The 25,888-nt window shown below is 36.0% G+C and overlaps 1 protein-coding gene across 1 annotated transcript in view; it reads right to left on the reverse strand.

Annotated features, from left to right (window-relative positions):
- Positions 1-1,381: 1,381 nt before the first annotated feature.
- The window catches only part of SCN9A (sodium voltage-gated channel alpha subunit 9), a 177,277-nt gene continuing 152,770 nt past the window's right edge, over positions 1,382-25,888 (reverse strand). The window contains exons 21-27 of the mRNA XM_088829850.1: positions 24,293-24,415; positions 19,914-20,195; positions 19,053-19,106; positions 18,065-18,202; positions 10,215-10,319; positions 8,521-8,791; positions 1,382-5,766 (exon numbers count right to left, since the gene is read on the reverse strand). Coding sequence (XP_088685976.1) covers positions 4,574-5,766; positions 8,521-8,791; positions 10,215-10,319; positions 18,065-18,202; positions 19,053-19,106; positions 19,914-20,195; positions 24,293-24,415 — 2,166 coding nt within the window. The 3' untranslated portion in view covers positions 1,382-4,573. The remainder of the gene's footprint in view (positions 5,767-8,520; positions 8,792-10,214; positions 10,320-18,064; positions 18,203-19,052; positions 19,107-19,913; positions 20,196-24,292; positions 24,416-25,888) is intronic.

The raw sequence follows: 25,888 nt of genomic DNA on the forward strand, positions 1-25,888 counted from the left end.
TCTTTCTCAGACTTTGAGTTGCATTCTTTCCCTTCAATAAATTATAGCGATTTTCTTCAGTAATTCTCTGTTCAATTTTCCCTGGGGTTTATGCAATTAAAATCAATTCTAGTATATTAAAAAGCAGAGACATTACTTTGCCAACCAAGGTCTGTCTAGTGAAGGCTATGGTTTTTCCCATGGTCATGTATGAATGTGAGAGTTGGACTATGAAGAAGGCTGATCGCCGAAGAATTGATGCTTTTGAACTGTGGTGCAGGAGAAGACTCTTGAGAGTCCCTTGGTCTGCAAGGAGATCCAACCAGTCCATTCTAGAGGAGATCAATCCTGGGTGTTCATTGGAGGGACTGATGCTAAAGCTGAAACTGCAATACTTTGGCCACCTCATGCGACGAGCTGACTCACTGGAAAAGACTCTGATGCTGGGAAAGGTTGGGGGCGGGAGGAGAAGGGGACGACAGAGAATGAGATGGCTGGATGGCACCACCGACTCTATGGACATGAGTTTGGGTGAACTCCGGGAGTTGGTGATGAACAGGGAGGCCTGGCATGCTGTGATTCATGGGGTTGCAGAGAGTCGGACATGACTTAGCGAGTGAACTGAACTGAACTGAAGGTTATGAAATCTCAGTACATTCTGCCTGGGTTGAAATATTCCCACTGGTGCCACCTGCTAGTTTCTACAATACATAGCTTTTTCAGAATGGTTTCTTTCACTAAGCAATATGATTTGTTTCTGCTTTTCTTATAGGCCCATAGAGATATCCCAAGGTGTTGCTAGTCACTGAGTGGAAATTTACAAAATAGAAGTCATATTGTCTTGCACAAAATAAAGTCGAAACTAGCACATGCTAGCAAACATTACATCTTGAAGAGGAATCAATTTTCCTCAATGCTACTTGGTTTTCAAAATTGTTAATAAGCTCTGAATCTTTTCTATATACTTACTACCTATAGTTTCATCCATGGCTTTTTTGCATTTCAGTTGCTTATGAAAAACAAATTTGAGGGTCAAGCTAAAGCATGTGATACAGACATGACACAAACTTCCTAAATGTCTTAAAATTGGCTTTTTCTTCTGGTACAGATTGTCAATATGAGTATCTAATTACACAACTTTCAGAAAAAAAGAGAATAAAGTATAACATGTTTCTCCAATTGCTTGTTTACAGCTCTCAATTATTCATGATTTTCATCCCATATGCATCAAATCCTGTTGCAGCAAAGGTCCCCTACACTCTTATCAGTATGCAACCCTTCCCTCCCTTGAAAGAGATTTTAACCATGTACTCTGCAGCTCCTTTTGCCAGGTATAATGTTAAAGGTTATTCTCACAAAAACAGAAAATACATGCAAACATGATTTTATTTTTTGATGACTTTTATTTTTGGATTCTATTACAATGTTCAGTTCTCAAGTATAACTACAATATAATTTATGACAAACTCAAACATTTTGAGCATTCATAGATGTATGAAATTTATAAAGAAGTCTATGTAAACAGCATTATTATATTCATGGCTATTCATTTATCTTTATGAAGCAACTCAATTATTTTCTCAAGAATATAACATAACAAACCACAGTTATTAAAAGAAATTGGTGGCCTCTATACATAGGTCCTAAACCCAAGCCAGTTACTTGGCCATTCTAATTTAGCTGGCCCACTTTCATCATTCCCATTAACGTTTCTCTGAAACTGCTATTTAGCTTTATTTACATATGCATTTCCTCTTAACTTTTGAATAAAGCTATCAAAATTCTATAAAATCATGCTGAACATTTAGGGTTGAAGTTTTCATCAAGCAGCATTTAGAAACAGCCAACAAGTTACTTACATCTTTTGCAAACTACGTTAACAGTCAAAAAGGTAAAATGAGATTCTCCCATGTTTATCTCCATTGGATGAATGCATTTGTGTTCAAAACTATTCACTGCCATTTTATTCCAATTTAAATCCTACAGTGTAACTGTCATTTTATATCATTAGATTAAATGTGTTCAACGATAGTGTGACTTAAATACTAGCATTACAGTGCTGAGAATGGTATATTATTATTAGTAACAAACAGTAATCTGTATGAAAAGAGAAGTCAAATTTCCCTTCAAGCTTGTAATATATTAAATGAGCACTTGGTTCCAAATATTGTTATTAATTGATAAAAAGTTACAATTAGACATTCCTGGGAAAACATATATATAAAAAAACTTAACCATGTTACATTAAAAAATTATAGTTCAGCATGAAATGGAAGTGTGACTTTGTAATTCTTTTTTTGAAATGCTTAGAATAAATTGTGTTGAGGAACAAGTTGCTAATTTTTTTTTCACATAAAAATCAGGCAATGTAAAACCATGAATAGTAATCACACATAAACCTTCCCACATCTTTTCCCACTATATTTTATAAATATGCAAAGTATAGTTATATGGATTTTAAATGATGAGGATAAACTGCATTCACATTTAAGGTAATATTAATTTCTTAATTTTGTGTATTAAAAAATCTTACAAAGGTAATATATTTTGCATGGTTCTCTAAATTGGTCAAAACCTATTTTCAGCAGACTGATACAATGCTCTATACAGTCTAAGAAAACACTGCATGGTATCTTAGATAGTAAATAAAAAAGAGGCCCAAATAATGTAAGATGAATGATTGAACTTAGGTGTAAAGAATCTTTGGCCCTAGGTTTAATTTCATTCATGCTTTAGGACAAATATCTAGATGTGATAATCTCCTTCACAAATGCTGTAAAACACATCACAATTTAGAAACATTCTACATAGGAAGTTCTGTGGAGATGTTGGTTTTGTTTTTTTTTTTTGCCCTTTGCCTTTCATCCTCTATCCGTACTTCTTCATCTCTATGGGTATGCTTAAATCTCCTTTATTTTTAACTAGCCCAAAGAACAACAACAAAAATGTTTTAAGCACTTAATATAGAAATACAGTTTATGTTTTTTTCTCATCAAGGAAAAAAATGAATGAAATATTGTTGTATACATTTGCTTTTAAACCTCCCACAAAATCTTCTAAATAAAATTACTTTTCACTTTTGTAACTCAGTTTTTGCCTGTGCATGAATAACTCGATAGAAGAGTGATCTCATGTTCCCGGAATAAGCTCATAAAAAATGCATCATGGCTATTTCTTTTCAAGCCAGAATTAACAAGTTTTTTTTCTAAACTAGATATATAGAAGAACAACAGCTAAAGCAAAATGAATGTGTGCTTGGTAAACTTTAAGCTCAGCGTACATTATTGATGGATACATAATATATCTCATAGTCATAGAATTTTAAGGAGAAAGTAACATCCTCCTCATTTTGAATCCAAAGGTTCAAGTGGATTACTAGAACCAATCAGGCAAGCAAGTTGGCAAGAATCTCGGTTGAATGCTATTTCATTCTTATTATACACAAGTTTGTGTTGAAAGCCTGCCACGCAGTACGACTTGAAATCTTGCCATACACATTCAGGATATTATGCAGGTGATACACTAAATACTGTGCCCAAGTCATTATCTGCTCAAACATGTACCATGATATCAAATATCTTTCTGCATATCTGGAAGCACTCCACTGAAGACAGTATCAGCTTTGCTCAGTGCTGAAGAACGATTCAACAATACTGCATGAGAAAGCAGAAAGCTGTGACAAAAATGATGAGCTGGGTCACTGTTGATATATTTGGAGCAGCACAGCCCGGCGTTACAGTATATAAATGAAAATGGATTAAGCTTTCTTTAGTTGCTTCTTTTCTCAATTATGTTCATTTATTTTTCTTTCAAGGAATGTGACATGTACTTAAAATAATTTTTCATGCTTCATGATTACCAAATGAACAAGCAAAGATATAGAAAAAGGCAGTCCATGAAGCACAATATTCTAAAGGGAACTCTTATCCTAATAGGTATATGCGTCATGATAAACAAAAAGCATTGGTAGAACTGACCAGCCTACAAGTCCCATGGCATTTAGTGGGCACATATAAACTGGTTTTCATGTAACATGGATAAATTTAAGCACCTCAAAATATAGAATGACCTCTGTACATGGATAAAAGAGTCTTGCCCCCTAATAACAAGATAACAAGATATTTTAACTGAACATTCATTACTGGTGCCTTCTATCAGAGCACTTCATTGAAAAGTCAAGGCAAAATACTTTTGTAGATATCCAAATGTTAGGTATTGGTGTGTATGTGCATGCACGCATGCCTGAGTGCATGGGAAACATGAATGTTTACAATCCTGTGAAAAGATGACAAGGCAGATGTGAATATTTTCTACTTGGTTTTCTGATTTATTAAAAGTAAATAAAATTAAGTCACCTTTGTTTGCTGTAATCAATAATTCCTGTACACTTACTCTTAACAATTCTTAGAGATACATTTACCAATGCAAAAATAGCCATCTGCTAATGCTGCCCACCTATGTCAGAGATAGCAAATGCACTGACTTTGAGAAAAAATTGATAAAAAGAGATTTGGCATAGACCTCCTCAAAAGAGTCTTATTAACACAAATATATCACCTTCACAGGCTGTAAACAATATATCAAAAATGAAGCTCTATTTTTTGCCTTCCTTGCCATCTTTCCCTTTGTCTTCCTTTTCTGATTTGTCTTTTTCATATTTTTCTTTGTCTGGTTTTGTTACACTATCATATGAAGGTGGAGAGACAGTGGATGGAGTTGCATCTGTTTTTTCTGTACTTGAGTTCTCATTAACATTATCAAAAACCATATCTTCTTTATTGGGCAAATCATCATCTCTGTCACCATCTTTGATGTATATACTTGATATATTTTTGACATTTTGCCGTAAGCGGTAACGTCTGTAAGCACGCTGAATGACTGTAGCAGACACATCCTCTTGCTTTCTTTTTAGTGTAGTTGTGATGGGCTCATAAGACACTTTAGAAGGATTTGCAGACATGAACCTTTCTTCCATCTGTGAACGAAGAGAGTCCATCTCTCCACCTTCCCCCAAAACACGCTTTGTAAAAGCAAATAAGATGTCAAGGCAGTGGATCCTGTCCCCACTGACCATGGGCAGGTCCATGGCAATGAGCTGGACTTTGTTTGGTTTTGCTATGAGAAGAGGAGGATCCAGGGCCGCTGCAAAATCAGAGAGTTTGCTATATTCTATAAATTGGGTTGCATCTGGATCAAACTTCTCCCAAACCTCGTAGAACATCTCAAAGTCGTCCTCACTCAGGGGCTCAGTACTTTCTTCAGTAGCAACACTGAAGTTCTCCAGGATGACAGCGATGTACATGTTCACCACGACCAGAAATGATATGATGATGTAACTGACAAAATAGAATATCCCGACAGATGGGTTCCCACAGTCTCCTTCAACTGAGCTTCCAGGATGAACTTTTTTGGGGTCACAGTCTGGTGGTGCACTGTTGAGGATAGGTGCTAGCAATCCATCCCAGCCAGCAGAGGTGGTAATCTGGAACAGGCAGATCATGCTGTTGCCAAAGGTCTCAAAGTTGAACATGTCATTAATTCCAGCTTCCTTTTTAACATAGGCAAAATTGGACATTCCAAAGATGGCATAGATGAACATGACCAGGAAGAGCAGGAGGCCGATGTTAAACAGCGCAGGAAGAGACATCATCAAAGCAAACAGCAGTGTGCGGATTCCCTTGGCCCCTTTGATCAGACGCAGGATTCGGCCAATCCTGGCAAGTCGAATCACTCGGAACAGGGTAGGGGACACAAAATACCTTTCTATCAAATCTGCTAGAAACATACCTGGTGAAGAGTGAAGGAGTAAATGGTAAATATTTAAATATCTATGCTACAGAAAATCATGACTCTAAATAGTTTTATGTACCATTTTATCTCTTGTGATTTCAGGATTTTCATTTTATATTGAAGACCATATTATAACAATCCAAGGATTGAGCAATCCCATAGTTAAAATGGCTAGACTTAACCATTGTGACATTTTTTCTCCTTTAGTAGGTTTGTGAACCTTATTTTCTTTTCATGCACAATTTTTTAATTTGTAAGGGTAGAAAAATTAAAGTCACATAGCAAAATAATAAAAAGAAAATATAAATCACCTGAAATATCAACCAACCATTAACTGTTGTCAGTATTTTGTTTAGGATCACTCCATTTTTCTATGCAAGCACACAAACATACACAAATGTAAGCACAAGAGAAGGGTTTTTTTGTCATCTGTTTTAGTTATTTCATCATATGTTATGGAGGTATTTCCATATAAATGACAACAGAACAATTCCCTATAGTTGTATAATGTTCTGTCAAAGTCACCATACATTGAAGAATTTTATGCTGTTTCCAGTTGTTTTGATTGAAATGAATATCTAAGCAGGTGTATTTTTTTCTAGTTGCATGAGCATTTTTTGATAATAATAGAAGGTAGGTGAAACAATATATTTAAATTTTTGTTATATATTCCAAATCTACCTCCAAAAAGTTTGTAAAAACTAACTTTCCTAATGATAGTATATGAAAGTGCTCCCACTTCACATGCTCACCAGTGCTGTTTTCTTCTTCATAATTTTACCAAAAATAAACATCTCAGTATTGTGGCGTTTTTTGGGGGGGAAAATAATCCACATTTTCTTAATTTATTGAACATTTTGTATGCTTGTTGACTATTTTCAACTTTCTCCTTTTGGCCTAGTCTAGTTCTCTGAATATTTTTCTATTGGGAGATTTACTATTTTCTTATTGATTTATGAGGAATATTTTTTTATTGTACTAATCTTTTGTTAGCCATAAATGTTACATTAACAATTTCCTTGTTTTTAACATCTTTTCAACAGTTTTTAAAAAATTTGGTGGCGGTACTGATTTTTCCTTCATAGAATAAATATTTTGATTTTTATGTGGTCATATCTATTATTTTGTCTTAAGGGAGTTGTTTGTCATGAATAGAAAGGACTATTCAAGCTCATGGTTATAAATCTATTTCTACTGGAATACATTTTTACACATCAATTAATCTTTATCCATGAGATCTTTTAACTGAGTAACTTAGTAATTCTCTATATATTGAAGCTTAAATTTGGATTATTTATTTGAATCTATTACTTCATCAATGTAATAACAATCTTTAATATCTGGCAATGTAAGTTACCCCTCATTACTCTAATTTTTCTTCCAGATGAATTTTAGAATCATTTAGATTTATGTTGCCAATTTATTATCCCAGTCATATTCTCACTGGGATAACACTGGATTTATTGTTTAAACTTTCTTTTGTTTCTGTTAGTTTTCCTCTTAGAAGCCTTATACATTTCTTTTTACTGTTATTACTAGTTATTTTTCTTTATTTTTATTGGAATGATGAATGAGATTTCCTTAGATATATTTTCTAACCTTTTGGTCCACAGAAACAATTATTAACATTGGTTCATGGTTCATGCAGTTTAAAATCTGCACCTTCTGAACTCTAACTGAATCCATTTTATTGGCTGATTCTCTTGCATTTTTAGAGTACCACAATAAGATGTGAAACTGATCATTTACTCCATTGTTTAAGGATATGTACCTCTCTGTTTTCTGATCTAATTGGATCAGCCAACACTGTTACAAAGAGAAGTGATAGAAGGACATTCCTTTCTTCTTCCTAAGTTAATTGGAAGGCTTCCTCTATTCTGTTTGTTGTTAATGTGTGATTCCTACCTAAATTTTAATTTTTCTTATATTTTTTTCAAAAATTGATTTTGAATGCCTAGTCTAAGTTGCAGTACTCAATATAACAGTTTTAGGTTATAGTACTTTCAACCTTTCTGAGTCTCCTTGTAAGCATCTCTAAGTGAGTTTGTATTAAATAATCTCCACAATCTCTTCCTGCCTAAAATTTATAATTATAAAAATAAATGCAAACCTAGACTACTGGGCAAGGCATGTACAAATAATGAAAAACAAGATGATAGGAAAAAGCTATGGTAATGAAACAAAAGGAAGTATAAAATCAAATATTGTGATTCACAGACATGACTGAGATTGGTTGAAAGTGATTACAGACTTGACAAGTATGAAGCCATAAGAAATGAAACTGGCATTTCTTCATACCTTAACCTCACTTTGATTTCAGGGAGAATTTTCAATCACCAATATTCTAGCTAGTTACATTATCATTAATCAAGGGATAGTTCTCATATATGCGAAAACTAGAAATGATTTCAGATTCTACATTTAGATTTATATTGCCAGTTTACATTGGTCTAAGACATACCTATCTACTGACACACTTGCTACGTTTGTGAAGGGTAATCTTGGAAGTCAAACATCAAGGAGTATTATGTGCTTCCAACAAATAGAAAATGTATCCTTCAGGCTCCTAATATGAACCTAGGAATTCTGACACAGATGTTTTTATTTTGTTTAGTTGCGTTTTAAAGGTTACTTCATTTTTTTCAGTGTTACTCAAAAGTAGGTTTATATTCATGAATTCAGAAACTTCTCTGAATATGTGTGATGTTTAGTTTGATTCAAAATTAAAATCTGATTAATAAATGGTCTTACCTACAATGGAGAGAATTACAACCACAAAATCAAAGATGTTCCATCCTACAGTGAAGTAGTAGCATCTGAGGGAGATCAGTTTCAGCACACATTCTCCAGAGAACAGGATAATAAAAACCACATTGATCCAATATAAAACTTCAGTCATGTAGTCACTTTGTCCCTCTTTTTCTACCATCATGGTTACCATGTTGAGGCAGATCAGAACCATGATGGCTATATCAAAAGCTTGGTTTGTTACCAGGTCAAAGATACATCCTTGGAATTTGTTCTGCAAAGAAACAAAAATGATAGGAAATTGTACAGCAAACTTTCCAAGTAGTATCCATAAATGATTATATTTAACAAGGCAATTTTTAAAGGTATCTGTCTTCAAAACTTGCATAAATTATCCTTGGTTATAAGTTCTTGCTTTGTTTAAGGAATATTATTAATGGGCTAAATCTAAGTCAGAGTACATGACAACTTATTGTTGTTGTTGACTTTCAGTGTACCAATTCTTCAATTAACCTTGTAAACTAACATTTGCTTTTTAGCATATCCACCCTAGTATGTCATATAGGAATTGCCAGGATCACAAGGTAATTTTTTTAATAAGAAACTCTCAGAGAAAAAGAAAAGAAAATCTCAGTTCCATTACCTAGAGTGCTTCAAGGTAATAAAATGACATCTCTAAATTTCTACTTTGTCACATTATTTTGACTAATGTGTTGGCATTGTCTTACACTGGTATTACCGCTATAATATCAGAGATCTATACTTTCCTGTCTCTTTCACGTATAGAATATACACTTCCAAACATATCCATACTTAACATACCACTTTTCTTATCAATCTCACTGAACAGTACTGTGCTTTTCATGAAACTCAATTTCAAAATCACTTTATTGGTTGCATAGGCAAGTTTTAAGGTACTCTATCAAGATCAAGTAGGGTACTGAGAAAATTAAATACTAGAGCTTTAAATTCATAGATTATGGTTCTGTAGGTGTGGGTGAAACCTGGCCATGTGTCCATTTAAAAAGTGCTGGGTAATCCTCATGTAGGCAGCTGGTACTAAGCATATTCCCATTTTTAGGATGCTCTGTCTTCATCCACAACTTTGGTTTACAGTGTTATATAAAACAGAAATTGAGATACATATAATGCATTTAAACTTATTTTAACTGTTAGAGGAATACAAACTATTTAACTGCTAAGACTCACTATTTACATCTGAGCCTATTCTGGTCTTTGATCTTATGGCAGGATAAAGTTTAGATTCATGACCAGTCCAACTGCTTCCCTGGTGTTCTATCTGTCATAATATCAAAGGTCTACAAGGCTGGTTTCACCTGACTGAAGGCAGCTATCATCACTACATGCTATCACTACATCATAAAGTTATCAAGATAATCAAATTTCAGTCAAAAGTACATTTTATTTTGATTCTCTATAGACCATTTGTATTAATAGTACAATGTATAGCTAATGTAGAGGTAAAAGCATATATAATTATTTTTTCATTTTTATTGAAAAAGAAAATATATGAAAGAATATTAAGAGCTGTGATAGTGTTCGAAATACATATATTCAGTTTTATAAGGACTTTTCTTTAAAATGTTAAAATTATGCACTCATGTTTAAGAAATAATTATACATTAAAGATGATTTAAAATAATTTTAAAATTTAATGCTAATATAATATTTTTTACCCCTGGCCGAGGTATTGGCTTTTGTGGTTTCTTGGATCCCAGCTTTTTCATCGCATTATAATATTTCTTCTGTTCTTCTGTCATAAAGATATCTTGACCTCCAAGGTAAAGAAATAAAAAATAAATCTAGTTAAAACCAGAATCATTTTCCAGATATTCCTTGAGGTGATTATTCAGGTTAAAAAAATGTATTCATACAGAAATGAAATGTGTTTTCACTTTAGTAGCACATATATTAAAACTGGAACCATATAGAGATTAGTATGGCTCCTGTAAAGTACTCCATACTTCTGGTGACAGATGGTGACACATGTACCTAAAGTCTTATGGTAATCATTTCACAATGTATGCAAATACTGAATCATTATATTGTACGTGCTGTGTGCTAAGTCACTTTAGTTGTATGTGACTCTGTGCGACCCTATGGACTCCAGCCTGCCAGGCTTCTCTGTCTATAGGATTTTCCATGCAAGAATACTGGAGTGGGTTGTCATTTCCTCTTTCAGGGAATCTTCCCAAGCCAGTATCTAATCAGCATTTATTATGTCTCCTGCACTAATAGGCAGGTTCTTTACCACTAGAACCACCCGAGAAGCTAATATATTATTATATGTTAGTTACCCTTCAATTTAATAAAATGAAATGTATCTTACTATGTGCAAGGTAGCTATAAATCAAATCTATCTTAAAGAATTACCTACACATAGAGACGAGACTCTCTGTACATAATGTAATGTGCATAATACATAAAATATATGGATTACATGAAATAATAATTGGCTCAATTATTTTTTAGTAGCCTAACTTGTTTTGTTTTAAATGATATGCTGGTATCTCATTTTATCTGCTACTTGTCTCATCAGGCATTTCATTGCTAAATAACAAATATATCAGGAAGAGTGATGAGAAACAAAAGTAGTGAATAATAATTTGGCTAATGTTTACTTATTAGCCCTACTGACTCATAAATAGTAGGAGCAAAAAGTAATACTATTTTTGTATTCACTTATATTCATTTTATTATACCATATTCCTTTAGCAGAAAAATGAATATACTATATATGTTATTATAACATGTTGATAAATAGTGTACACACACAAATATATTTGGTATACACATAATACATTTATTTACTTATGTACTAAAAATACTTTCACTACCCCTTTAATTCCAAATAAAGGAATTTCAACATAAACACTTTATTGGGTATAAACAATATACATAAAAGAGTTTGAGATGTTGAGAAAATTATCAATAATCCAGGGTTTCTGACTTGAAGGACTTTCTAATTGAATATACAACATTTAAGATTCAACAGTAAATAAACTAACATCTAAATAAAGTTTTTGATCCTTTCTTCACTATAGAAGTCTAAATCTCACACGAGACCTAGAAGCTTTGTCTATTCTTTTAAACTCTGTTGATTTCTTAAAATTATCTATAATTTATACAGATTCATGCACATTTCTCATTGACCTGCAATATAAACTTTTAGTTATGGCATAAGTTAACACTATCCATGTAATGAGGAATTTTAGGGGAAATTTATAGTTCTGAAATCTTTTTAACTTGTAGGGTCCTAGAGTTAAAGGTGATCTGGATATGGTTTCCCTGGATTGTATTTTCTTATCTATCAAATACCTAATGAAAACCAGTTTTCCCTTTCTGTCTTATGTGTTTTAATTTATTTCTCCTCTAACTGATATGCAATCTTTGTGTAACTTTGGTATTCATCTGATCTACTGATGTACAAGAGAGAACTTTCATGATAATGTCAAGAGAAATCCCAACCTTTTACCGTCTAGTGATGAGGGTTGAAAGTGAGTACATGCTACGTTGCTTCAGTCATGTCCAACTCTTTGTGACCCCATGTACTGTAGCCCGCCAAGCTCCTCTCTTCATGGGATTCTCCAGGCAAGAATACTGGAGTGGATTGCCATGGCCTCTTCCAGAGGATCTTCCCGACCAAGGGATTGAAACTGTGTATCTTATGTCTCCTACACTGGCAGGCGAGCTCTTTACCACTATCGCCACTTGGGAAGCCTGAGGGTTGAATATCATAGCCTACTAATAAATTATAATTACAGGTCTTGTCTTCCGCTGATGATACCCCGGTTGTCAATATAATGAAGAGCGGGATGAAGCTAAAAGGAGATTACAAACACTCCAGTACAGAAACTTGTGTTATCATTTTATTTAACCATAGGTTATAAAGACCTTGTGAAACGCATCCCTTTAAAACCTAGGTGGCAGACATTCTGTAAGTCAGGCTGGTGTTTACATGCTATGTCAAAGATGTATTACATAGCAGGTAAAATCAAATCCCTTATGATTATAAAGTGGGAGTGACAAATAGATTTAAGGACTAGAACTGATAGACAGAGGGCCTGATGAACTATGGACAGAGGTTTGTAACACTGTACAGGAGACAGGGATCAAGACCATCCAGAGGAAAAAGAAATGCAAAAAAGCAAAATGGCTGTCTGAGGAGGCCTTACAAATAGCTGTGAAAAGAAGAAAAGCGAAAAGCAAAGGAGAAAAGGAAAGATATACCCATTTGACGAAGAGTTACAAAGAATAGCAAGGAGAGATAAGAAAGCATTCCTCAGAGATCAATGTAAAGAAATAGAGGAAAACAACACAAAGGGAAAGACTAGAGATCTCTTCAAGAAAGTTAAAGATACCAAGGGAACATTTAATGCAAAGATGGGCTCAATAAAGGACAGAAATGGTATGGACCTGACAGAAGCAGAAGATATTTAGAAGAGGTGGCAAAAATACACAGAAAAATTGTACAAAAAAGATTTTAATGACCCAGATAATTACAATGGTGTGATCACTGTCTGGGGTGAGCCAGACATCCTAGAATATGAAGTCAAGTGGGCCTTAGAGAGCATCACTATGAACAAAGCTAGTGGAGGTGATGGAATTGCAGTTGAGGTATTTCAAATCCTAAAATTGATGCTGTGACAGTGCTGCACTCAATATGCCAGCAAATTTGGAAAAGTTAGCAGTGGCCACAGGACTGGAAAAGGCCAGTTTTCCTTCCAATCCCAAAGAAAGGCAATGCCAAAGAATGCTCAAACTGCACAATTGCACTCATCTCACACGCTAGTAAAGGCATGCTCAAAATTCTCCAAGCCAGGCTTCAGCAATATGTGAACCGTGAACTCCCAGATGTTCAAGCAGGTTTTAGAAAAGGCAGAGGAACCAGAGATCAAATTGCCAACATCCGCTGGATCATGGAGAAAGCAAGAGAGTTCCAGAAAAACATCTATTTCTGCTTCATTGACTATGCCAAAGCTTTTGACTGTGTGGATCACAATAAAGTGTGGAACATTCTGAAAGAAATGGGAATCCCAGACCACCTGACCTGCCTCTTGAGAAACCTGTATGCAGGTCAGGAAGCAACAGTTAGAACTGGACATGGAACAACAGACTGGTTCCAAGTAGGGAAAGGAGTGTGTCAAGGCTATATATTGTTACCCTGCTTATTTAATTTATATGCAGAGGACATCATGAGAAACTCTGGGCTGGAGGAAGCACAAGCTGGAATCAGGATTGCCGGGAGAAATATCAATAACCTCAGATATGCAGATGACACCACCCTTATGGCAGAAAGTGAAGAAGAACTAAAGAGTGAAAAAGTTGGCTTAAAGCTCAACATTCAGAAAACTAATGGCATCCAGTCCCATCACTTCATGGCAAATAGATGGGGAAACAGTGGAAACAGAGACTTTATTTTTGGGGCTCCAAAATCACTGCAGGTGGTGACTGCAGCCATGAAATTAAAAGACGCTTACACCTTGGAAGGAAAGCTATGGCCAACCTAGACAGCACATTAAAAAGCAGAGACATTACTTTGCCAACAAAGATCCGTCTAGTCAAGGCTACGGTTTTTCCAGTAATTATGTATGGATGTGAGAGTTGGACTATAAAGAAAGCTGATCGCCAAAGAATTGATGCTTTTGAACTGTGGTGTTGGAGAAGACTCTTGAGAGTCTCTTGGACTGCAAGGAGATCCAACCAGTCCATTCTAAAGATCAGTCCTGGGTGTTCATTGGAAGGACTGATGCTGAAGCTGAAACTCCAATACTTTGGCCACCTCATGTGAAGAGCTGACTCATTTGAAAAGACCCTGATGCTGGGAAAGATTGAGGGCAGGAGACGGGGATGACAGAGGATGAGATGGTGAATGGCATCACCAGCTCAATGGGCATGAGTTTGGGTGAACTCCGGGGGTTGGTGTTGGACAGGGAGCCTGGCGTGCTGCGGTTCATGGGTCGCAAAGAGTCGGACACGACTGAACTGAACTGAAACGGAACTGAAGAGCCCAGTTCTTGTGTAAGATCATCTTTGCTCAATCCCATCTCTGTTGCCCTTGGGCAAGTTTTTAAATCTCTTTAAGGCTGAATAATCTCACACTACAAGAGTAATTACCTCATTGGTTTGTTGTGAGGATCAATTAAGATACTTCATTCCAAAGATTAAATAATTATTTATAATTCCTGTTGTTATTATTAACCTTCCAAAGAAGGTTACTGTTACTGAAAAGGGTTGATGTTACTTAGAATTTTCTTACCTGTACCAAGGTCTGTACTAGTCATGTGTATAAATACATTGCATACATTTCCCTTTTATAACCTGAACTCATTAATAACTTAAGTTCAAATTTTTAGAAGTATATTTTCTGATGAACTATTAAAACCCAATTATCACATAGATTTGTTAAAGATAAAAACAGTATTTATAAGACTTAAGGATAGTTGAAAAATTAGTAAAGTAGGGTTGGTTATTAGAAAGAAGTTTGGGTATTTGGTGGGTATCCCAGGTGGCTCAGTGGTAAAGAATCCGCCTGCAAAGTGGGAGATGCAGGTTCGATCCCTGAGTTGGGAATATCCCTGGAGAAGGGAATAGCAACCCACTCCAGTATTCTTGCCTGGAAAATTCCATAGACAGAAGAACCGGGTGGGCTACAGTCCACGGGGTTGCAAAGAGCTGGACATGACTGAGCAACTAACACTTCGACTTTCACACCAAACCGAGATCAAAGTGTTGAAGTTGCAAAGCACTAAGAGGCCACATTTCATTTTGGATGGGCTTTGCACTCAAACAGAACTTTGGATCCTGACTGCCAATGACCTAGTTCTTTATTTGAAACAAGTTATTTACTCTGTATAGGCCTCGGTGTATACACATATATAAAGGTACCACTTTCATTTGTTTGTTCTATGGATTAGATGAATTCATACACACTTTGTATGGCACAGGAGGCCTCCTATGTAGTAGGTTATTAACTGAAGACAGGTTGTTCCTGTCTTCTTTCATTCTCCAAGTAGGTTGGAAAGAAACTGTAAGCTTATTCAGAAAGGGGCAGAAGATAAAAAGCATGTTTCAAATGCAAAGGAAACACTGGAAGAATGGTAGGGGATGACAGGAGCTGTCAGTGTTTTGAAATTAGCAATTTTGCCTGATGTTATGGATAATGGTGTCTATTCATCCCATCTTCCTGCAGTAGCAATTCTTGTTGTAAGAATAATATTTAAAAGCAAGGGGACTAAAGCAGTGAGGGCTGTGGCTGTCCTGTCATGGCCACATTGCTCTTTCTAGATACACGGAAAATTCATCCTCTATAGGAAATGCTGCAGAACTATATCTGTGTGCTTATATATCACATGTACACATATATAATGACCAACGTAGGAAAAATAACTACATTGGAAACGAAGGTATAATTTATTTTTTTTTTCAAGATTATTAATTATTTAAGATTCTCTGCCTAAAGGCATGAATACACAATAATACTAACTTTGACTGTCAGATGTAAAACATTAGAATGGAACAAGGAATTTTAAAAATTCTTTGAAAATTAACACCTGTATTCAGAATGTAAGCATAAACAACACAATATTTACTACATTTTCCTTCACCCATGAACAATCACATCATGAATGACATTTCATTGCAAGTACATCTGTCTTTTCTTAGATACTAAGCCAGTACCTGAAATCACTTCCTCTTGTTATTCTATAGCTCATCCTTCTAAAGTCTCTTTTCCTGTGGGTGGTGCTACAGCCAGAGCACCAGTTTTCTCAGTTTACTTTGAGAAAACTGAGACTTCATAGACAATTTTTTTCTCCTGCAAACCACAAACAATATTGTAGATCCTATCCCCTAAAATCTCTTAACTGAATGTATCCCCTATTCTCTAGTGGGCTTCCCAGGTGGCGCTAGTGGTAAAGAACCCTCCTGCCAATGCAGGAGACATGACACGGGATTCCACCCCTGGGTTGGGAAAATCCCCTGGAGAAGGGTATGGCAACCCACTCCAGTATTCTTGCCTGGAGAATCACATGGACAGAGGAGCCTGGTGGCTATGGTCCACAGGGACACAAAGAGTCGGACATGACTGAAGCGACTTAGCACTCGCACACAGACGTTCTCTAGTGCTGCAAATGACTACTTTGGAGAATGAAGTGTGGTCTAGGTAGCAGGTAAAGCAGAGTCTAACCTAGTCTTTGGGGTCTTACAGTCATTCTCTGCATCACTGATAGATTAATTTTTTAAATTAAAGCTGGATTTTCATAAATTCTGGGAAAAGAGACCTCAGAGTTGGTTCTACGATGCAGCTACTTCTGAGCTATCCGATCATGTGCAAGGCAAATAAATAACCCCTCTGAGAGGTGAAATGGGGATACTATGCCCTCTACACTTACAGAATATGATGAAGATTACTGTGTAAAGTACTTTACACAGGATCAGACATGTCATCAAATCTTAATAAATGTGTATGTCCTGCTTGTATGTTCTTCCCTGTTCAAAATACTTCAATGACATCAGCTCCTATTGAAAAATATCTAATACGGCTTTTCAGATCTGTGCTCAAGCAAATCAAGACCTCTTACTATTTCTTTTCTCAAAACTACATCCCAACGGGATGGACTGGTATTTTTCCTGGATTGCTGCCTCCTTTATCATCAGTGTGCATGCGCTCAGACATATCTCCGACCCACTGTGGACTACTGATCCTTTTGCCTCTCCGTTGCTATGTGTCTCTTCATCCTTCTTCCAAGGCCTGCTCAACTGTCACATACATGATAAAAATTTTTTAGCTGTATCTAGCTTTCCTCTAACTGCCTATTTACATTTCTTGTTAACTTCTTATTGCATTTATCACTATATCATATTACAGAATTTGAGGGGTAGAAAGGGCCCTAAATAATATACAAAGTATATGAGATCAACTACTGACTACTAAAACCCTATCAATTATCAGGTGCATAATTTTGGTAAATCACTCAAAATCTCTGTGCCTTTCCTCATTTACAAGACAAAGTCTATAACAATAATTTCTCTTATGGCTCAGAACAGAATATAGGAAAAGCATTTTGAATATATAATTAGCGCACTGAATTTTCTTAATCAAGTCTCCACAGGGAACACTGGGGAAAAAAACCTGAATAGTTGATGTATGGCTTAAAAATAATTAGGACTTTGTGGTCATTTAGTTGCTAAGTCGTGTCTAGCTCTTGTGACCCCATGGACTGTAGCCTATCAGGCTCCTCTGTCCATGGGATTCTCCAGGCAAGAATACTGGAGTCGGTTGCCATTTCCATCTCCAGGGGATTTTCCCGACTCAGGAATCGAACCCAGGTCTCAGGCATTGCAGGATGATTATTTTCTGTGCAGAGATGAAAGAGATTAAGCATATCCATCATTGGATACTAAAAACTACTTGGAAAATTAATGAAATTCTAATGAAGTAGTTGACATTAAATTTCACATTATATTTTTTGGAAAAATAATGTTCATGTCTTTCAGGGCAATGACAAAAACTTGAAATACTTATCTTCTTTTTCTGTTGGTTGAAATTATCTATGATGACACCAATGAACAAGTTCAAAGTGAAGAATGACCCAAAGATGATGAAGATGACAAAATAAATATACATGTAGAGGCTGTATTCATAAACGGGCTGCTTGTCTACCTATGGAATTAACAAAAGTTAACAGTATATTGACAATAAATTCATCATTTTCTTTCTCACATGCTCTGACAAGGAAATTCAAATACTGCAATCCTAGGTAAATGTGGTTTTACAGAAGCCATAGTGTTGTCAAAGTTCAACATAATCATTCTAACATTTACTCAATACTAAATATAATTTTCAAATAACTACAAAGGGCTTATCCACCTTCTTGGATTATAGGACACTGTAGTAAGTAAATTACAATCTGTGTTATTTATTTCCAGAAAAAACAGTAAAAGAGATGACATCATATTTATATAAATTTTGCCTTTTTAAGTTTGATTATAGAAATATCTTCACTAGCTTTTGTGATAATATAGTCAGTAGTTTTCAAAATTCCTTAGTGTGAGACTTATTTCACATTAACTCTTCCAAGGCACTTTATAAAAGCAGAAAGACTGATAAATAAAACATGTTATTTCATTTTTTTTGATAAATATTTACTGAACACATTACTGCCAGGCTGAGCTAAGTTCTCTATTTACATTTTATAGCTGGATCCAGAGAATAGCCCCATGAGGTAGTAGTGAATTATTTTCTTTTTATAGATCAATAAACAGGCTCAGAGAGATAAAGTAGCTTGATGCAAGTCAGATGCAAGCTTGTCTGATACAGCAGAATCACAGAATTTAAGTCAAGCTCTGTTTCCAAATGCCACACAGGTAACTGAGGCTACTATCAGGTGGATTTCTTTCCGTGTGTGTGCATGTACCAAGAGCTTCTTGCAGCTGCTGTTTGAAAACAGCCTATCTAAACAAAGAAGCTTTTCAAAACTGTAGAGTTCAGTGTTATGTTTACCAATACTTACATTAACAGAATCAACTGCTGCATACATAATATCCATCCATCCCTTAAAAGTTGCCTGTAAACATAATATCCATAGAATCTGAATGTGAAGCTCATACTCTTAAATAGCCATAAATGAGTAAGTGTATTTAATATTACAACATTTATTAAGTAATATTAAGTTAGTGAACTATAAGTCATCCCTTGGTACATGCAGGGGGGACTGGTTCCAGGGCACTCCCTGAAGATACCAAAATCTGCCCATGCTCAAGCCCTTGCATCATGCAGATGCAAAGCCATGGATAAAGACAGCCCATTATATTTTAAGATATCAACTTAACATAAAGATGCTGTGTCAAGAAGAAACCTTTTTCTTCTTGAAGAAAAAGGGGCACATTGCCAAGTCACATTCTAAATCTCAGTCTTAGTGAATTTCCAGGTTAGAACTGCCTGTGAGTTTTGTACCTGAACTTTTATTTTTCCAGAGGGGGTGGAGAGTTTTACGACTAAGGAAAGAAGTAATTTTTCTCCATATCTTAAGGATTTTCTGTACCAGTGGCAAGTCCTTCTGATTTCCTTGTAGTGTGAAAGTAGTAGTCCAAAAAGTGACTATTAATTTTTGGAGCAATTCAGAAGGCACAATGGCAGGGGGCTCAGGTGACTCTGAAAAGGTGATTATGGGTTAATCACCTGTAGAGCAGGGCAATAGAGCCCATGCTCCTTAACTCATGTTTATAGGCACATGTTCTAAGAAAGACCACTTCTGATTTTTAAGTCACACAGTACTTTATCTTTAATTTTTAATTAATAGGTATATGATAATCACAGCTCCTCCATCCAATGTGCACTAAAATATCAAGCTTTCATAAAATGAGTCACTTACAACTTGAAGTAGAGACAGGTAACCAAGTCCAACATTATCAAAGTTCACTTTCAGGTTTTTCCATCGCACATTTTGACTGACATTCATAAGCTCAAGACAGGCAGAACGATTTTCAACTTCCTTTGTAGGAAACCGTAATCCATTTGTGGTGTTAATACACTCATAAAACTTGCCAGCAAACAAATTTACTCCCATGATGCTAAATATCAGCCAGAATATGAGACACACAAGTAGCACATTCATGATAGAAGGAATTGCACCAATGAGTGCGTTCACAACCACCTAGCATTCAAAAGAAAGAAAAGAATGGTTAGGACCAGTAAGAATGTTAAATAGGCAACATTAATGAAACATTATGCAGAATTTAAAAAGTTAGAAAAGATACCCTTACATGTTGAAGACGTAAGACTTACTGAATGCCTACTATATGCTCAGCAGTGTGCTAAGCAGGACAAAATGAGACAGGAGCCCTGCGCTCAATGAGTTTACAAAAATACATGAGGATCACACAGTGAAACTACTAGCAACAATACAAAACAATTTACTAAGATTAAATGACAGTTTAAATAAATTAAATAAATAAAAGAATAAAACAAAAACCTGATGTATGTAAGCTGAAGTCATAAAATCTGCATGCTCTAGAAAAGAAAGAAATTTATAAATATAAATGATTAAATAAGCAAAATGTACATTTAAAGGTTCATAGTCCTAGAATTACCAGTGCTAAAATCCTTCCATGTAAATCATTACTATATATAAGCTGGAATTAAGACTGGGAATCTTTTTGTGGTTTGAACCCCTTAGATTTAATTGGTTCTGCTAGTTATGTGATGGGGCTTCCCAGGTGGTACTAGTCTGCCAATGCAGGAGAAATAAGAAACTCAGGTTGGATCCCTGAGTCAGGAAGATCTTCTGGAGGAGGGCATGGCACCCTACTCCTGTATTCTTGCCTGGAGAATTCCATGGACAAAGGAACCTGGTGGGCTACTGTCCATAGGGTCGCAAAGAGTTGGACACAACTGAAATGACTTAGCATGCATGGACACTAGTTATGTGACCCATAAATATATTTAAGACCTTAGGAACCCTGTTTCCTCATCTGAAGAATGAGAGCAATCTTTTCAAATTTATTATTCTAACTTTAAAAAGCACTTTACATATAAGCCTTGGCTAAATATAGATAGAGCTAGTCTCAGCTAGCACAAAAATGCAATACAGTTTCTCTTTCATGCTCCCTTTATTTCTGCTTTTCAGCCATTTCTACTACTACCTTTCACCAGTGCCTGTTTCCACTGCACGGCAACTACTGTAACATTTATCACTCTCCAGATTTTCTTAATTACCTCATCTTTCCAAACTTTCTATCTTCTTAAACTCTACCCTGAATTTGGGGACAAATGCATTAAAGACTAACTTGATAAGTAAATCTTGATAAGCATATATTCCCTCTTTTTTTGCAATATGTTGAGCAGGCTCTCAAGACGTTTCCTAAAGGAAAGACATTAAGGATCCCTGACTACTTTTGAGATTGTCTAGAGCAGGAGTTGGCAGACATTGTTTTAAATGTTTTTAGGCTTTGCAGGTTATATGATCTCTGATGCCACTATTCCATTCTGCCATTGTAGCAATAGATCATACATGAACCAGAGGGTGTGGCTATGATCCAATGGGGCTTCCCAGGTGGCTCAGTGGTAAAGAATCTGCCTGCCAATGCAGGGGGCACAGTTTCAATCCCTGGGTTCAGGAGATCTCCTGGGGAAGGAAATGGCAACCCACATCAGTATTGTTGCCTGGAAAAACCCCATGGACAGAGGAGCCTGGTGGGCTACAGTCCATGGGGTTATACAAAGAGTCAGACACAACTTAGTGACTGAAGAATGCAATGTGATCCAAAGAAACTTCCTTTATAAAACAGGCATCCAGCCTGTGGGCTTTGGTTGTTGACTCTTGATCCAGAACTACAGTTACTAGCCTGTGATTTATGGATCTGAAGAGGTTCCATAGGGGCATGAGATTATATGAAAATATATGGGCACACTTTGTCTATAGAGATTTATACTTTCACAAGAGTTTTATAGTATACATCACCTCCAAAAGGGTTAGGAAGAACAGGATTAGAGAGTTCAAAGTGGTCAGCCATTATTCAAACCTGCATTTTCACCTTCATTTCCTTTAGCCTCCCACTATGCTTGTCACCTAGGCATGCTGACCCTTCTAGTCGCTGCTCAAACACACCTTGCCTATTCAACTCGGTCCTTCTCTACCAAGTTGCACCTCTGCCTGGAATGCCCACCTGCCTGTGAGCTAGGGCCCATTCTTTCAGTCATGGCTCCAAGGTCACCTCCTTATGAAGCCCCTCCCAGGTCTCCCCAGGCAGCCACTTTCATCTTTACTCCCGCAGCACTGGCTGCTTACTGTTTATAGCAGATGCCACTGAATAACTAATATTCCTTATCTCTCCATGGACATTGTCCTGACTCATTCCTGAGGGGCTGGGGTCTATGTACCATTGTACTTCTTTTATAGTACAAAATTTGACTCATAGTTGGTGTCAAAAATGTTTGCTGAAAGAATGTGCATTATAATGGGTCTTTGAGGGAGATGGATATACATTGTTCTAATAAGAAGCCATTTGGAGAAGTCAATAAGTTCAAGAACCTCAAGTCTTTTCAAAGGAAGCTAACTATAAAAATGACCTTGCATTGTGAAGAAATGTCCCCTTTTCTGCCTGGCTAATAAACATAACTAAATAGATACATTTGTCACTCCAAATATATTAAAACATTCTCCTTCATCCAATTCACCTATATTACAGGTGAAGAACAAAGAACAGGGTAAAATAATGGAGTGACTTAATCACTGAGGGAGGTAGTTTTATTGGTGAAAGTATATTCCTTGATCATGAAAATGTCACAAGTGCTCTGCTTGAGTCCAAGGATCAGTGAGAAGTTCTGATGGCAACATTCTATACACTAATGCTCAAAGAGCAAAATTAATGTCAATTCCAATACTACCTTTGTGTATAAAATGAAATGTAATTTTTCAGTTCTTACAAGACAAACAGGAATTGACTTTTACTTATGAAATTTTTTTTTTTTGTATAATCATGATCTCTCATAAACATTGGAACAATATGCACTGGATACACTAACTAGTTGAGGTTATACTCTTAATTAGGTTAGCAGGAATAACAATGACAATCTGCTAGACTAAAAGACGTCTAACATTCCCCAGAGGCTTCAGATTTCTAAGCCCTACTCTAGAGTTTATCATTCAGAAGATCTAGGGTGGAATCAGGAATTTGCATTTCTAGTAAGTTTTCAAATGATGCTGACTACATTTAGAGAAGCACTGAGCTAGATTAAGCTGCATGTTAAATTGTTCAGAGACTACACAGAGGCAGTCAGATAAATATGTATGATGCAATATAATAAGGATTTTATGTGTTTGAACATATAGGAAGGATGCCCAGTTATACCTGGACAGACAAGGCACATTTAAATTTAGGTCTAAAGGACATTTAGACCTTTCGTTACTCGTTGTTAAATGTCCTTTAGGACATTGAGACATAATTTCGGTCTAAAGGAATTTGCTATATTGATGAGTTAGAGTTGAGACAGAGGAGGGAGAAGCATTCCCTGTCAAGAGAATGGAGGCATGAGAAAGCAGGAACATATCTGGAGAAGAAGAAATTTGAGGGGAATAGCAACAAACGAGGACATGCTAATGTCCTCAACAAATGAGGACTCATTAAAGAAAATAAAGTCAGTGTCCTCTTATCCTCTATAAAGCTAGGTTTCTTGAATCAGTTTTCAGGCACTATACAGTCTAGTGCAAATTAAATTAATTCAGAGCTTCCATTTTCTCAAATATAATTTGGAGATATTTCCATTTTCATTGAACCATATATTTCAAGAATGAAATTTAAAGTGATGCCTGAAGCTACTTCTCTGTCTTTTCTTATGCTTCCTACCCATAGTGATTCCTTAAAAAAATATTATTTAAGCACCTGATACAGGCAAGTTCTTCATGACTTGTATATGAGAGATGCTGTCAGGACTAATAGTGTCCCCTTCATTTGCATTTCCTACCATAGGAAAGATTTTGATTTAGGAAGGGAAAAGTAACTTATTTGAATCACTGCCTAACAATATAATATGAAGGAGGCATTACAATATTTCATTTACTCTTTGTTAAACAATATGCACTGAAATGTGTGTATATGCACATGTATACACACTTGTTTACATAGACAGATCATACATATGTATATATATGCACACGTGTATAAACAGTCCATAATTCCTAATTGCCCATTTTTCATATTTCATACTCTATTAAGAAATATGAATATATTAGAAAGTTCAGTATTTTCTTACCCTCATTCCTTCAAATCTAGATAAAGCTCTCAGGGGTCTTAAAGCTCTAAGCGTCCGAAGGGATTTAATGGGACCAAGATCTGAGTAGCCAAGAGTGTTTGCAACTAATGTAACCAAAGAAACCTACAAAAAAGAAAACTTTCATTAATCAAAAATTTTATTTAACCATTTCAATTAAATAATAAAGCATGATGAGAACAAGTCAATTTTAAAGATCACTAAGAGCAACCAACAAAGGTTCATCTAGTCAAGGCTATGGTTTTTCCCATGGTCATGTATGGATGTGAGAGTTGGACTATAAAGAAAGCTGAGTGCCGAAGAATTGATGCTTTTGAACTTGGTGTTGGAGGAGACTCTTGAGAGTCCCTTGGACTGCAAGGAGATCCAACCAGTCCATCCTAAAGGAGAGCAGTCCTGGGTGTTCCTTGGAAGAACTGATGCTGAAGCTGAAACTCCAATAATTTGCCACCTAATACGAAGAGTGGACTCATTGGAAAAGACCCTGATGCTGGGAAAGACTGAAGGCATGAGGAGAAGGGGATGACAGAGGATGAGATGGTTGGATGCATCACCGACTCAATGGACATGAGTTTGAGTAAATTCCGGGAGTTGGTGATGGACAGGGAGGCCCGGTGTGCTGCAGTCCATGGGGTCGCAAAGAGTTGGACATGACTGAGCAACTGAACTGAACTGAAGAGCAACTCAACAAGAACAACATGATTTATATATAAAGTTATCTACTAAAGGAAATAAATTTAAAGGAAAGTTAACCAGAAAAAAGAAATAATAAAAAGAAAGTAAGTTATTTCTTATATCTGAATAATAAAATCACATATGCTTTTCATACTTTTGTAGGTTTTTCACTTGCTTATTAATTCTGAACAATTAAAGCAACTATCAAAATTTCAATTGTAATAAAGTCCAGGGTATTTTATTGGGTTCTAAAATCACTGCAGATGGTGACTGTAGCCATGAAATTAAAAGATGCTTGCTCCTTGGAAGAAAAGCTATGACCAACTTAGACAGCATATTAAAAAGCAGAGACATCACTTTGCAGACAAAGGTCCATATAGTCAAAGCTATGGTTTTTCCAGTAGTTATGTACTGATGTGAGAGTTGGACCATAAAGAGGACTGCATGAAGAAGAACTAATGCTTTCAAATTGTTGTGCTAAAGAATACTTTTGAGAGTCACTTGGACAGCAAGGAGATCAAACTAGTCAATCCTAAAGAAAATCAACCCTGAATACTCATTGAAAGTACTATTGCTGAAACCGAAGCTCCAATACTTTGGTCAACTGATGCGAAGAGCCAACTCATTGGAAAAGACCCTAAAGCTGGGAAAGACTGAAGGCCAAAGGAGAAGGGGGTGGCAGAGGATGAGATGCTTAGATAGCATCACCAACTTAAGGGATATGAGTTTGAGCAAACTATGGGAAATAATGGAGGACAGAGGAGCTTGACATGCTACAGTCTATGGGGTCACAAAGAGTCAGACACAACTTAGTGACGGAACAACAACAATACTGAACTGTGTGATTCTAAAGCTAAGTCAAAAGAGTGTGGCATTCACAGCCAAATTTATGTCCTAGCATAG

Source organism: Moschus berezovskii, chromosome 2 (assembly GCF_049115385.1).
Source record: "Moschus berezovskii isolate FMDL1 chromosome 2, NW_MosBer_1.0, whole genome shotgun sequence".
In the NCBI taxonomy this organism is placed as follows: domain Eukaryota; kingdom Metazoa; phylum Chordata; class Mammalia; order Artiodactyla; family Moschidae; genus Moschus; species Moschus berezovskii.